The sequence below is a fragment of the Muntiacus reevesi genome, chromosome 2 (assembly GCF_963930625.1).
Source record: "Muntiacus reevesi chromosome 2, mMunRee1.1, whole genome shotgun sequence".
Taxonomy (NCBI): Eukaryota; Metazoa; Chordata; class Mammalia; order Artiodactyla; family Cervidae; genus Muntiacus; species Muntiacus reevesi.
The window spans coordinates 278,767,033-278,778,587 of NC_089250.1; the positions used below are offsets into that span (position 1 = coordinate 278,767,033).

An 11,555-nucleotide genomic window follows, 5' to 3' on the forward strand; every position below is an offset into this window, starting at 1 on the left:
CCCGGTCACCCGCCACCCTCACCTCTGTCCTCAGGTGCCGTGGTCACCGCTCCTCGCCGGCCCTTAGGCGTGGGGCCACTTCTTGAGCGCGGCCTTCCCCGGGCGGGGCGGGCGAAGGCGACCGGGGTCCCCGCGCTCCGGCCTCGGCCCGCCCTGGGCTTGGTGCGGGGGGCGCCTCGCCGCGGCGGCGACACCAGCCCGCGGGGCCCCGCGCTCACCGCCCCCCGCATGTCGGCGCGGAGCACGCCCGCCGCCGGCCGGCCACACCCCGCCAGCGCGCGGCCGGCAGCCGAGCCCACCGCCCGCCGGGCCCGCTGGGAGCCGGGCCCCGCGCGCCGCCGCCGGAAGGGGGCGTGTCCACCGCCGCGGCGCCCTCTGGGAAACGGAGTCCCGGCCGGCGGCGCCAAGGGTAGCTCGGGCGGCGGCGAGGCCCGCGCCCGTCAGCCCCGCCCCAGGTCAGCCGCTCCCGGCCCTTCCGGCCCGCGGCTGCCCGCACAGGCCGCGGGTCTGGCTGAGCGTACGGGTTGCCTCGCGAGACAGAAGCGTACCCCGAGGGCTTCTGGGAGTCGTGCCGGCCGTGGAGGGCGCAGGCGCAGTTGCAGGGGGGTAGAGCCTGCGGCGAGGGGCGGGGCCGTGGGATCGGAAAATGATTTGATGGGCAGGGCAGGTAGCGTGGTCCTTGCCGGGTATCACCCATCAGAATTGGGGGACGCGCAAACAGACGGGCAATACTGGGCCTGGGCGGGGTCGAGACGTGATTGTGACGGGGTGTCTGAGGAGCAGCGTGCCTTCGGCGTCCGGTCTGAATTCCCCCATGACCTCAGGTGGTCCCCTCTCCTGTTACAGGTGCATCCCTCATCTGTCAGCCCCATCCTCCAAATGCCAGACCCCAGAGCAATCTTTCCCCAAACTTCTCTCTGGGTTGGCTCCTTTCTTTCATTCGCTTGTCATCCCCTGGGAGTGATCTGGCCAGCCTCGTAAGTACCACCAATTCCCTGTCAATGAAAATAATCGATGAATACTGTGTAATAAAAATAGGAAAGAGTTTTATTTGAGTCAAATTGAGGACTACAACCCAGTAGACAGCCTCTCAGATCATTCTGAGAAATTGCTCCAGAGAAACATGGTTTTCAGCAGTTTTACGTATTGTCAGAACAAAATGTTAAACAAGTCAGGGATATGTTTCTTCAAGTTTTCAAAACAAATGGACTGCCATGCATACATGATGCTTTGGCAGTATGGCCTTGGCACCTGGAAGGAAGTATTAGTGATGGAGTACCAGCACTGGCGTCCCAGGAAGGGAGGCAGCACATGCTTTACTTCTGGTCCATGTCCCCTTTTATAATTAAAGCAGATGTACAATGCGTATTTGATACACCGAAAACAAGCTAGTTTAGTTCAGTTCAGTCGCTCAGTCGTGTCAGACTCTTTGCGAACCCATGTGCAGCAGGCCAGACCTCCCTGTCCATCACCAACTCCCAGACCTTGCTCAAACTCATGTCCATTGAGTCAGTGATGCCATCCAACCATCTCATCCTCTGTCGTCCCCTTCTCCTCCCACCTTCAATCTTTCCCAGCATCAGGGTCTTTTCCAATGAGTCAGTTCTTCGCATTAGGTAGCCAAAGTATTGAAGGATTTTAGTTAGAGTAAAATTAAAATTAACACATATAAGACAGAATGACTTCCCCATATCTTTTAAAATCCTGTCCATAACATTTATCTTTATCTGAGTTAGCTGACCCTTTTATGGGCTTACCTGGTGTAAAGCTCAGTTGTAAAGCATTCTCCTGCAATGCAGGAGTTGAGGGTTTGATCCCTGGGTCAGGAAGATCCCCTGGAGGAGGAAATGGCAACCCACTCCAGTATTCTTGCCTGGAGACTCCCAAGGACAGAGGAGCCTGGCAGGCTACTGTCCATGGGGTCACAAAGAGTTGGACACGACTGAGCGACCACACACACACAATTCTATGATTTTGAACCAGGGAGACTGGCAGATGTGGGCTTGATCTTGGCACTGGCATGTCAGCCTCAAGTGAGGAGAGAACCTCACGGAGCCTCTCAGAGCCTCGCTTTCCTCACGGGCATCACCGGGGTGGTGGTATGTCTCCTCGCCGGCGCCAAGATCCTGCGCACGAGGTAGAGAAGGTTCAGTGAGCCCCCGCCTGTAGGAGGTCCCCGTAGACCTCAGCCTTCATTCGTGGGCTGGTCCTCCGAGGTTATGTCTCATAGCATGTACAGAGGATGAGGGTCAGATGGTTAGACAGCATCACCGACTCAGTGGACATGAGTTTGCGACCTCCGGGAGATACTGAAGGACAGGGAAGCCTGGCGTGCTGCAGTCCACGGGGTCGCCAAGAGTCAGGCGCGCCTGAGCGGCTGACAGCAACCACACCAGCACCGAGGCTCCTGCAGGCTCGCCGCTGTCAGATCAGCAGGCTCCTCCTCCGGCCGGGAGCTCGGGAGTGGAGGCGGCTGCGGCCGTGGGGCTGAGCGGTCCCCCAGCCTTCTTGCCCGCAGCGTGCGTCTTCTGGTGCCGGATGAGCGCGGAGGAGAAGCTGAAGGCCTTGCCGCAGCCGCCGCACTCGTAGGGCTTCTCGCCAGTGTGCACGATGTGGTGCTGGACCAGGTAGGCGCGGTTGCTGAACGCCTTGCCGCACTCGGGGCAGGCGTAGGGCCGCTCGCCCGTGTGCGTCCGCCGGTGCAGCGTCAGCGACGAGCCGTGGCTGAAGGCGCGGCCGCAGTCGCCGCAGCGGAAGGGCTTCTCGCCCGTGTGCACCTTCTGGTGCTCCAGCAGCGAGGACACGTGGCCGAAGGCGGCGCCGCACTCGGGGCACTTGTAGGGCCGCGCGCCCGTGTGCGCCAGGTGGTGCTGCACCAGATGCGAGCGGTTGCTGAAGGCGCGGCCGCAGGCCCCGCACGCGTAGGGCCGCTCGCCGGTGTGCGTGCGCCGGTGGCGGCTCAGGTGCGACACCTGCGTGAAGGCCTTGCCGCACTGCGCGCAGGCGAAGGGCTTCTCGCCCGTGTGGATGCGCCGGTGCTCGGTGAGCGAGGCGCTCTGGCTGAAGCGCGCGCCGCACTCGGTGCAGGCGAAGGGCTTCTCGCCCGTGTGCACGCCGCGGTGCTGCGACAGGTGCGCGGCCTGCGTGAAAGCCTTGGCGCACTGGCCGCACGCGTAGGGCCGCTGGGCCGTGTGCGTGCGCTGGTGGCGGAGCAGCGCCGACGAGAAGCGGAAGGCCTTGTCGCAGCGCGCGCAGGCGAAGGGCTTCTCGCCCGTGTGGATGCGCTGGTGCTCCCGCAGCGACGAGCGGCTGCGGAAGGCCTTGGCGCACTGGCCGCACGCGAAGGGCCGCTCGCCGGTGTGCACGCGCCGGTGCTGCGCCAGGTGCGTGGGGCGCGCGAAGGCCTTGCCGCAGTCGGCGCAGCGGTGGGGCCGCTCGCCCGTGTGCACGCGCCCGTGCGCTGCCAGGTAGGAGCCCTGGCTGAAGGCCTTGCCGCACTCGGCGCAGGCGAAGGGCCGCTCGCCGGTGTGCACGCGTCGGTGTTGCGCCAGGTGCGCGCTCTGGCTGAAGGCGCGCCCGCAGTCCGCGCAGGGGAACGGCTTCTCCCCGGTGTGCGTCCTCTGGTGCAGCGTGAAGGCCGAGCAGTAGCTGAAGGCCTTGCCGCAGTCCCCACACTTCCACGGCTTGCTGGGGCCGTCGCCCCCTCGCTCCGCCGCCGCCGCCTCCGCGCTGGCGGCAGCCTTCTTCAGGGTCCTGCGCTTTCTTGGGGCACCGCGCCTCTGGAGGGGAGTCGGGGGGCTGCAGCTGGTCTCGGGGGTTCCGGCGGCTAGCTCATCCTGCTCGGGCACCCCGTCCCCGGTGGGGTCTTCCTTGCAGGCCTCCTGCTTCAGACAGCTTTCCGGGTTCTCCGACCCGACCTTGAACCCATCCTCGGGTTTGGGGGTTCCCCCCGACTCGCAACTCTGGGGAGCGGTGTCCTCCAGGAGTGCTTCCATCCCGGCTTTCCGAGCTGCTGCCTCGATTTCACATCTTTGTTACGGGAAAAGTAGGGGAGGAGGAGGGGCAGGGGGACGGAGGGATGGAGAAAGAAGGAAGGAAAGACAGAAAACAACGGAGAACCGAACCGGTCTGTCACCTGTCTCAGGCCGGAAAAGGGTCAGCGCTGGGGCTGTCTACTGGCCAGACCGTTCTTTGTCCTGGGGCCACCCCGTGCGTTCTATTCAACAGGACATGGAACAGGATCTCGAGCCTCTCTGATGCCAGCAGCTCCCCCACTCCCCCCAGGAGTGACAACGGAAAACCTGTCTAAACCCTGCTGCTAGGGGTTCAACTGCGTCCACGCAAAATGCATACTGAAGCCCTCACTGCCGGTGCGAGCGAACGTGCTCACGTGTGTAATGGGGCAGCCCCCTAGGGCAGGCGGGCCAAGTGGGGGGCCATCCTGGGGGTGATGGGTTTCTCCTGGCATCACCCTCTGAACACACCCTTCCCTGAAAGACCCTGGACCCAGAGGGCCGTGTGTCTGCCCCCTGGGCTTGAGCCTTGGGTGAAACTGTCTTCCATGAAATTGGTCCCTGGTGCCAAAAAGGCTGGGGCCTGCTGCTTTAAGCTCTTGCCACATATGTGCTCTTTTATTCCACAGCGAGGCTCCTGGAAGCAGAGACGCCAGGCCCACACTGAGGCTGCGGGGCTCCAGAGCTTTCCCCCTTTCTCTCTCCCCTCCACGTAAAGTCACCAATGGCTCCATGAAAGCCTTTCTGCTCTCCGTGGTCTGCACAGCAGCCCCCTAACCTCAGCCTCTACCCCACCCTCCCCTGCTCTGAGCTTGCCCGTCTCCAGTCAAAGGCCTCCTCCCTGTTCCACAAATGACTCCAGGCATGCTCCTGCCACAAGGCCTTTGAACTGGCGTTCCATCTGCCTGGAAGGCTCGTCCTCCAGTGCAGGCCTCACTGAGGAAGTGATGGAGTGAGCATTCCGGGCTGTAAGCACTGCCAGTACAAAGGGCCTAAGGTGGGACCACAACCAGGGTGACAGAGGAAATGTAAAGGGGCTGGATGCGGGGCGAGGGCTGGAGAAGTGTGACCCGGGCAGAGAGCAGGGAGGCTTGGGATGACGCATGAGGGCAGGTGACGCAGGGTCTTTGTGCAGAGTGAGAACTCTGCCGGCGGGAGCCAGGCTGGGCTGGTCCCAGTGTGGGGTCACCCCTCCGGCAGCCCTCAGGCGTGAGCAGGGCCTGGCTGGGTCCCCAGGGCAGGCGGTGGTACCCACCTTGTGGGTTCAGGAGCACCGGGTCCCATCCACGTCTCTCGGGCTGTGGCGCCTGTCCCGGCTGCACGTGCCTCCCGCGTGGGTCCAGCTGACGTCTGTGTGAGAAAGCAGCAGGGACGTGAAGGCAGACGCCCGGGGAGACGGACACAGGGTGTCCCCTCCGTGTGCGTGCGGGGACGGCAGGTGGAGTCGGGGCGGGGCGGACCTGGGTCGGGCAGGTACACAAACGGGCAACCGAAGGGAGACACAGACATGCTCAGAGGCAGTCCCATCACCCACAGACTGGGGTGTCACGCGACCATTCTGGGGGAGGAGGCGGTTAACACCATCCCTCCCCTTGGCACCCGGATGCCCTTACACACCCATATGTTGTGATGACAAGGAGGCCGGCCCCCTCACACACGTGCACAACTCCAAGTGCTCCGGCAGTCACGCTTGCCCCCGCACACACACGGCTACACACACCGTGAGTCCCACGTGGCAGCTGCCCAGCAGGCAGGCCCGGCCTGCGGCTGCACCTGCATTGGCACGCCCTCCACACGCAGGCACGCTCAGGCACACGCAGACCATGCGGCTCCAGGCAGACACACCTGCGGAGCCTTCCCGCGCGGGTGCACGCCCAGGAACGGTGGAATGATGTACCTCACACCTACCCAGAAGAACAAATTCCACACAAGACAGAGGTCCCCAAGTGCTCGAATTCTGGGGCAGAGGCCGCGAGGGCCAGGCACGTGCAAAGCGACGGACCCTTGAGGACGGACTCACGAAGTCACACGCACAGGTGCACGGGCACCCAGCTCCGGTGTGGCAGGCGGGCTCACACGCACGGCGACACACGCGGACACACGCCGCACCGGGACAAACTGGAGCGGCACGCGGGGCGGGTGAGGACGTGCCGGGGGCACACGGACACACACCGGGACGCGCGCACAACACCCGCACAGGCGCACACCACCCCCGGCGCCCTCGCCGCAGGGTCAGCCTCGAAGGCCTCGGGCGGCCCCCGCCAGGCCTGGCGGGTTCGGGTCAGTTTCTCCACCGTCTCTGGCCCTACCTGGTCCACGCGGACCCCCTGCGGCCCCTCGTCCCGCGGTGGCGCGGACATGCAGGCCTCACGGGCGGGCTCAAGCGCCGGGTCGACCCGCAGTGTGCACGCGCGCCGGGAGAGCTGCGGCCCGCTCGGGGTTGCCAAGAACTACAACTCCCAGAAGGCGCCGCGCTGCGTCCACACAGCGACTGAGCCCCTCGCCCCCGTGCCGGCGTCACCGAAACTACCATTCCCAGAAGGCCCTGCGTCAGCACGCGATGTGATGAATACTCTCAGCCTCTCCAGGAGCCCGAGGAGGGCGGGGCCGGCAAATGGGGGCGGGACCCCGCCTCCTCAAGGAGGGGGCGGAGTCCGCAGAGCCTCAAAAGACTGAGGACCAGAGAGGTTAAGTCAGTCACCCCAGGTCACACAGCACTGTGGTTTACAAGCCATAGTTCACCATTAAGCAATGGAAGTCATTTGTCTCAGACGATTACTGTAGTCCCAGCTCAGAGTAGAGAAAGTGAAAAACTCACTGACGTGGGCAAATGATTATAGTAGAGAGCTTGAATAGGAGTCATTATTGGCCTGCCATTACTGTAAAGTGCTTCTCCATAGAATTAGACTTCCTAAATTATTCTCTTCATAGGGTGAACCTTTGTAAATTATTCACTTGTCTATTAGAGAAGTGGGCACAAGCTCATTTTTAGATCGTTGGAAAGGCAGAGAAACGTGCGAACGTACAATCATGTATGACGTGACAAATGTATGTCCCTGGAATCACAACTTCCTGTGAGACATCATATTACTTTATGTACTCCCAAGGCTGCCCATTAAACCATAACACCTGCTTTTATTATTAAATTCAAGTATAGTCGCTGTACAATATTATATGTTTCAGGTAGACAGCATAGTGATGCACGATTTTTGAAGATTATATTCCATTTAGTATATCGGAATATATATATATTTCAGTTAGTATAAAATATTAGCTATATTTTGTATTTAGCACAATATGTGCTTGTAGCTTATTTTATACATAGTAACTTGTGTTTCTTAAGCCCATACTCCTATTTTACAGCTTCCACCTTCGCTGTCTCTGCTGAACCTGCTCTCTTTACCCTTCAAATTTTTATTTTGTTTATAGACCCCCACAGGCATTGTGGGTTTCCTCCATCCTTCTGGAAGCTTCCAGCTCTGTATGGTAAGAATACACCCAGTACCCCTCCCAGCTTGGGCCTCAAGGAGCAGAACCTCCCTCCAACCTACAGACCCTGGAGCATGACATTAAAGGATTGTTCTCTTAAGCCACCAAGTCTTTTTTTCATTTTTTTCTGGTTTAATTTTACATTTGAAGATTTAAAAACATCTCTTTAACATTCCATAAACCATACAGGTTTATGGGAGGAAGCTCAGAAGACAAACATCTTTTTTCTAATCACTAAAAAGCTTTTTTTCCCCATTAAAAGAAAGTGGGAATTAATCCAATACAAGAAAGGACTTTTCTATTCAAGTACATGGTGTGGAGGTATCATGAAGAAAAACATTTTATTATGCTCATTATTCCGTGCTTGTCAGAGAAAACGGTCTATGAGTAGAAAGTGGGGCACAAAGGGAGGGCAGCATCTCCGCCCCATCCCGCTGTGGACTGCACGGAGGGGCGCGTGTGAAGGGCGGGGGGGTGGCTGAGGCTGACTCAGTTGACCCGAACGTCTGGGGCCTGCCTCTTTTCCCCATAGTGGCGGCTGGGAATGGTCAGACACCTCCACGTGGCCCGCTTGGGCCTCCTCACGGCATGCTGGACTCAGAACAGGAGCACTTCTTATGTGGTGTGCTTTAGGGCTTCAGTAGGAATTGCATAAACCAGGAGCAAGCCACTGGTGTGATGAACCAACTCACTGGAAAAGACCCTGATGCTGGGAAAGACTGAGGGCAGGAGGAGAAGGGGACGACAGAGGGTGAGATGGTTGGATGGCATCACCGACTCGATGGACATGAGTTTGAGCAAATCTGGGAGATGGTGATGGACAGGGAGGCCTGGCGTGCCGCAGTCCACGCGGTCACAGAGAGTCAAACAGGCCTGAGCGACTGAACAGCAAAGCTCCTGAGTGGGGGGGTGACTCATTATTACACAGCAGTTTATTGGCAGTAAGCTGACTGAGACAGAGGCAGGGCCAGAGATGAGGCCGAAGGGGTAGGCCAGGTAGTTCAGGGTGCTGCTGGCCGCGCGAAGAACCTTCCCTGAGGGGCTTCCCTGGAGGGCCAGTGGTTAAGGCTCTGCAATTCCACTGCAAGGGGGCACGGATTCGAACCCTGATGTTGGAACTAAAATCCCACAAGCTGTGCAGCATGGAGGAAAAAAAAAAGCAGACTGACGTTAGCTGTTGACCACATCTACAGAATAACTTCACAGAAACATCTGAGTCTGATCCAATCCCTGGGTACCACAGCCTGGTCGAGGTGACACGTGAAACTAACCATCACAGGAATTCTCCCGGGAAAAGTGGGTGGGGAGAGAGTGTGCAGAGAACTGACAGGGAGAGAAATGAGATCAAAGTCAGCTCTCGGGATAGTTAGAAAAATCACCAATAAGCCTTAAAAAAAAAGGAAATCAGCCAACTGTAAACCAGGGTAAATACAGTTTCTTCGCAGTCCCCTGCGGAGACACCACCGAGACGCGCTCACACGCATTTCTCAAACGAGGTGGCGCCAAGCCTTAGTGAACACTTGAGGGCGCTGTGGCTCCACAGAAAGAAGACTAAAATCCGCTCAAACGAAATCGTTTTCTTTTTTCCCGCAGAAATAGGAAGGATAAAAGGAGATTTCCGTGGAAGGCTCTGAGGTCAAGGGCTAGGGAAGGAGAGGCAAAGAAGTCACTCTAAGCTGGATTGGGGTCCTCTTCCCCTTAGGCCAAGAGATGCGATGCTAGCAACCCCCTCTCCCGGACAGTAATCCTTGGAAAGGGGGCTGCTGGAGGCGCAAGAAATACACTTGAAATGGGCACGTTTTCCCGAACGCAAATTGGTAAGCAAAGGGATACGATCCTCAAAAGTCACCACGTTCCTGTACCCCTCCTCCCCAGGGCCTGGGTCCAAGCGCACGGGGTGGGAGAGGGGATCAAGGTTGTCATGACGACGGTGGGACTGGGACTGACGCGATGCTGTCTTTAACCCTCGCAGCGTGGGGCTGACTGGGCGATGATGAAGCTGCCGCGGCGCCTGGTGGTTAGGGGTCCACGCACTTGCCTTGGGTGGGACCCGGTTCAGATCCTGATTCCACTACCTCCTAGCTGAACGTCCTGGGGCAAGTTATTTAACCTCCCTGTGCCTAGTATCACAGATGGTGACTGGAGCCATGAAATTAAACGAGGCTTGCTCCTTGGAAGGAAAGCTATGATCAACGTAGACAGCATATTAAAAAGCAGAGACATTACTTTGCCAGCAAAGTCAATCTAGTCAAAGCTATGATTTTTCCAGTAATCTTGTATGGATGTGAGAGTTGGACCATAAAGAAAGCTGAGCACCATAGAATTGATGCTTTTGATCTGTGGTGTTGGAGAAGACTCTTGAGAGTCCCTTGGACTGCAAGGAGATCCAACCAGTCCACCCTAAAGGAAATCAGTCCTGAATATTCACTGGAAGGACTGATGTTGAAGCTGAAACTTCAATACTTTGGCCACCTGAAGTGAAGAACTGGTTCATTGGAAAAGACCCTGATGCTGGGAGAGATTGAAGGCGGGAGGAGAAGGCAATGACAGAGGATGAGATGGCTGTATGGCATCACCAACTCCATGGACATGAATTTGAGTAAATTCTGGGAGTTGGTGATGGACAGGGAGGCCTGGTGTGCTGCAATCCATGAGGTTGCAAAGAATTGGACTGAGCAACTAAACTGAGATGAACTCTGCCTTGTCTGTGAAATGGGCAAATTAGCTTGTGGAGAGGAGCAAATGAATTAAATCTGTGACGTCTTTGGAAGAAAAAGCCGATGTCTTAAGTACTTACTCCCCCTAAGATATTAGTGTAACAGAAAAGCGACAATGTTAATTTACCAGGTTGTTGTTGTTGTTTAGTCCCTAAGTCTGACTCTTTGTGACCCCATGCATGGACTGTAGCCCGCCAGGTTCCTCTGTCCATGGGATTCTCTAGGCAAGAATGCTGGAGTGGGTTGCCATTTCCTCCTCCAAGCCATCTTCCCGACCCAGGGATCGAACCTGCAACTCTTGCATCTCATGCATTGGCAGGCATATTCTTTACCACTGTGCCACTTGGGAAGCCCATATATGTTTATATCACATTACAAACACATTTATAATTATAGAAAATACAGAATAGAAACTGGGGTTTCTTCATCCCAAACCTTTCCTAGGCTTTTTTATTTTAAAACTTTATATTTTGTATCAGGGTTTAGCTGATTAACGAACCCTGTTGTGATCCTTTCAGGTGAACACGCTATGTACAGCAGAAATTAACCCAACGTTGTAAAGCAATTGTACTTCAATAAAACTCTTTTAAACAGTGGAAGGACCAGTGCAGCTGGGCCGCCAGTGGGGTCAAAGCTCTGGGGGCTCAAGTTGTGGAGAGAGGGGCTCGTCAAGGTCTAGGAGGTGACCTGGGGACGAGCAGCTGAGGTCCTTTGCAGGACGAGATCACTGCGCGGAGATCAGACCCTCGGAAGGTCAGGGAGATTTCCTTCATCCTGCAACCATGACAGTTACTTAGTGATGGGCCGTGCGTGCGTGTTGGGCACTGCACAAGTTCTCAGACCTGGGGTTCAGACTGAACCTCCCCCACCCCCCGAATTTCCTACTCCAAGGTGATTTTCACAGGCCACTTGTTTCTTTACAGCAATTACTGACAGCCCGGCCTCACAAAGATCTTCTGTCAGAGAACGGAATGTAGAGAGAGCGAATGTTGAAAATGTGATCCGCTGGAACTGGTAGCTCCTGAGGTGTCAGACAGATGTTAAAATACTGCAGATTTAAAATATCCAGGTGAAAAATGATAAAGATGATCCTATTGGCAAAGCAGAAGTAGAGACACAGGCATAGAGAATGGATACCAAGGGGGGAAGGTGGGGTGGGATGACTCGGGAGATTGGAGTTGGCATACATACGCCATATGGATAAAACCGGTAGCTAATGAGGACCTACTGCAGCGCACAGAACTCTGCTTAATGCCCTGTGGTGATCTAAGTGGGGAGGAAAGAGGAAAGGGAGAGGATCTGCATATATGTCTATGTGTGGCCGATTCACTTTGCT

At 57.0% G+C, this 11,555-nt stretch overlaps 2 protein-coding genes across 4 annotated transcripts in view; both read right to left on the reverse strand.

Annotated features, from left to right (window-relative positions):
• ZFP28 (ZFP28 zinc finger protein) overlaps positions 1-441 on the reverse strand; it is a 121,526-nt gene extending 121,085 nt beyond the window's left edge. For 2 of the 3 annotated variants that reach the window (XM_065926874.1, XM_065926872.1), the window contains exon 1: positions 23-440. In XM_065926874.1, coding sequence (XP_065782946.1) covers positions 23-230 — 208 coding nt within the window. In that variant the 5' untranslated portion in view covers positions 231-440. Of the gene's footprint in view, positions 1-22 lie in introns of all 3 variants that reach the window. The other variant, XM_065926873.1, reaches the window with a different exon arrangement.
• A 600-nt stretch (positions 442-1,041) lies between these two features.
• On the reverse strand, positions 1,042-6,453 carry ZNF835 (zinc finger protein 835). The gene is made up of 3 exons (XM_065926893.1): positions 6,323-6,453; positions 5,269-5,363; positions 1,042-4,029 (listed from the first exon to the last, which is right to left on the reverse strand). Exons 1-3 carry the CDS (start codon positions 6,371-6,373, stop codon positions 2,430-2,432), a joined length of 1,746 nt encoding a protein of 581 aa, XP_065782965.1. The 5' UTR covers positions 6,374-6,453; the 3' UTR covers positions 1,042-2,429.
• Positions 6,454-11,555: the final 5,102 nt, after the last annotated feature.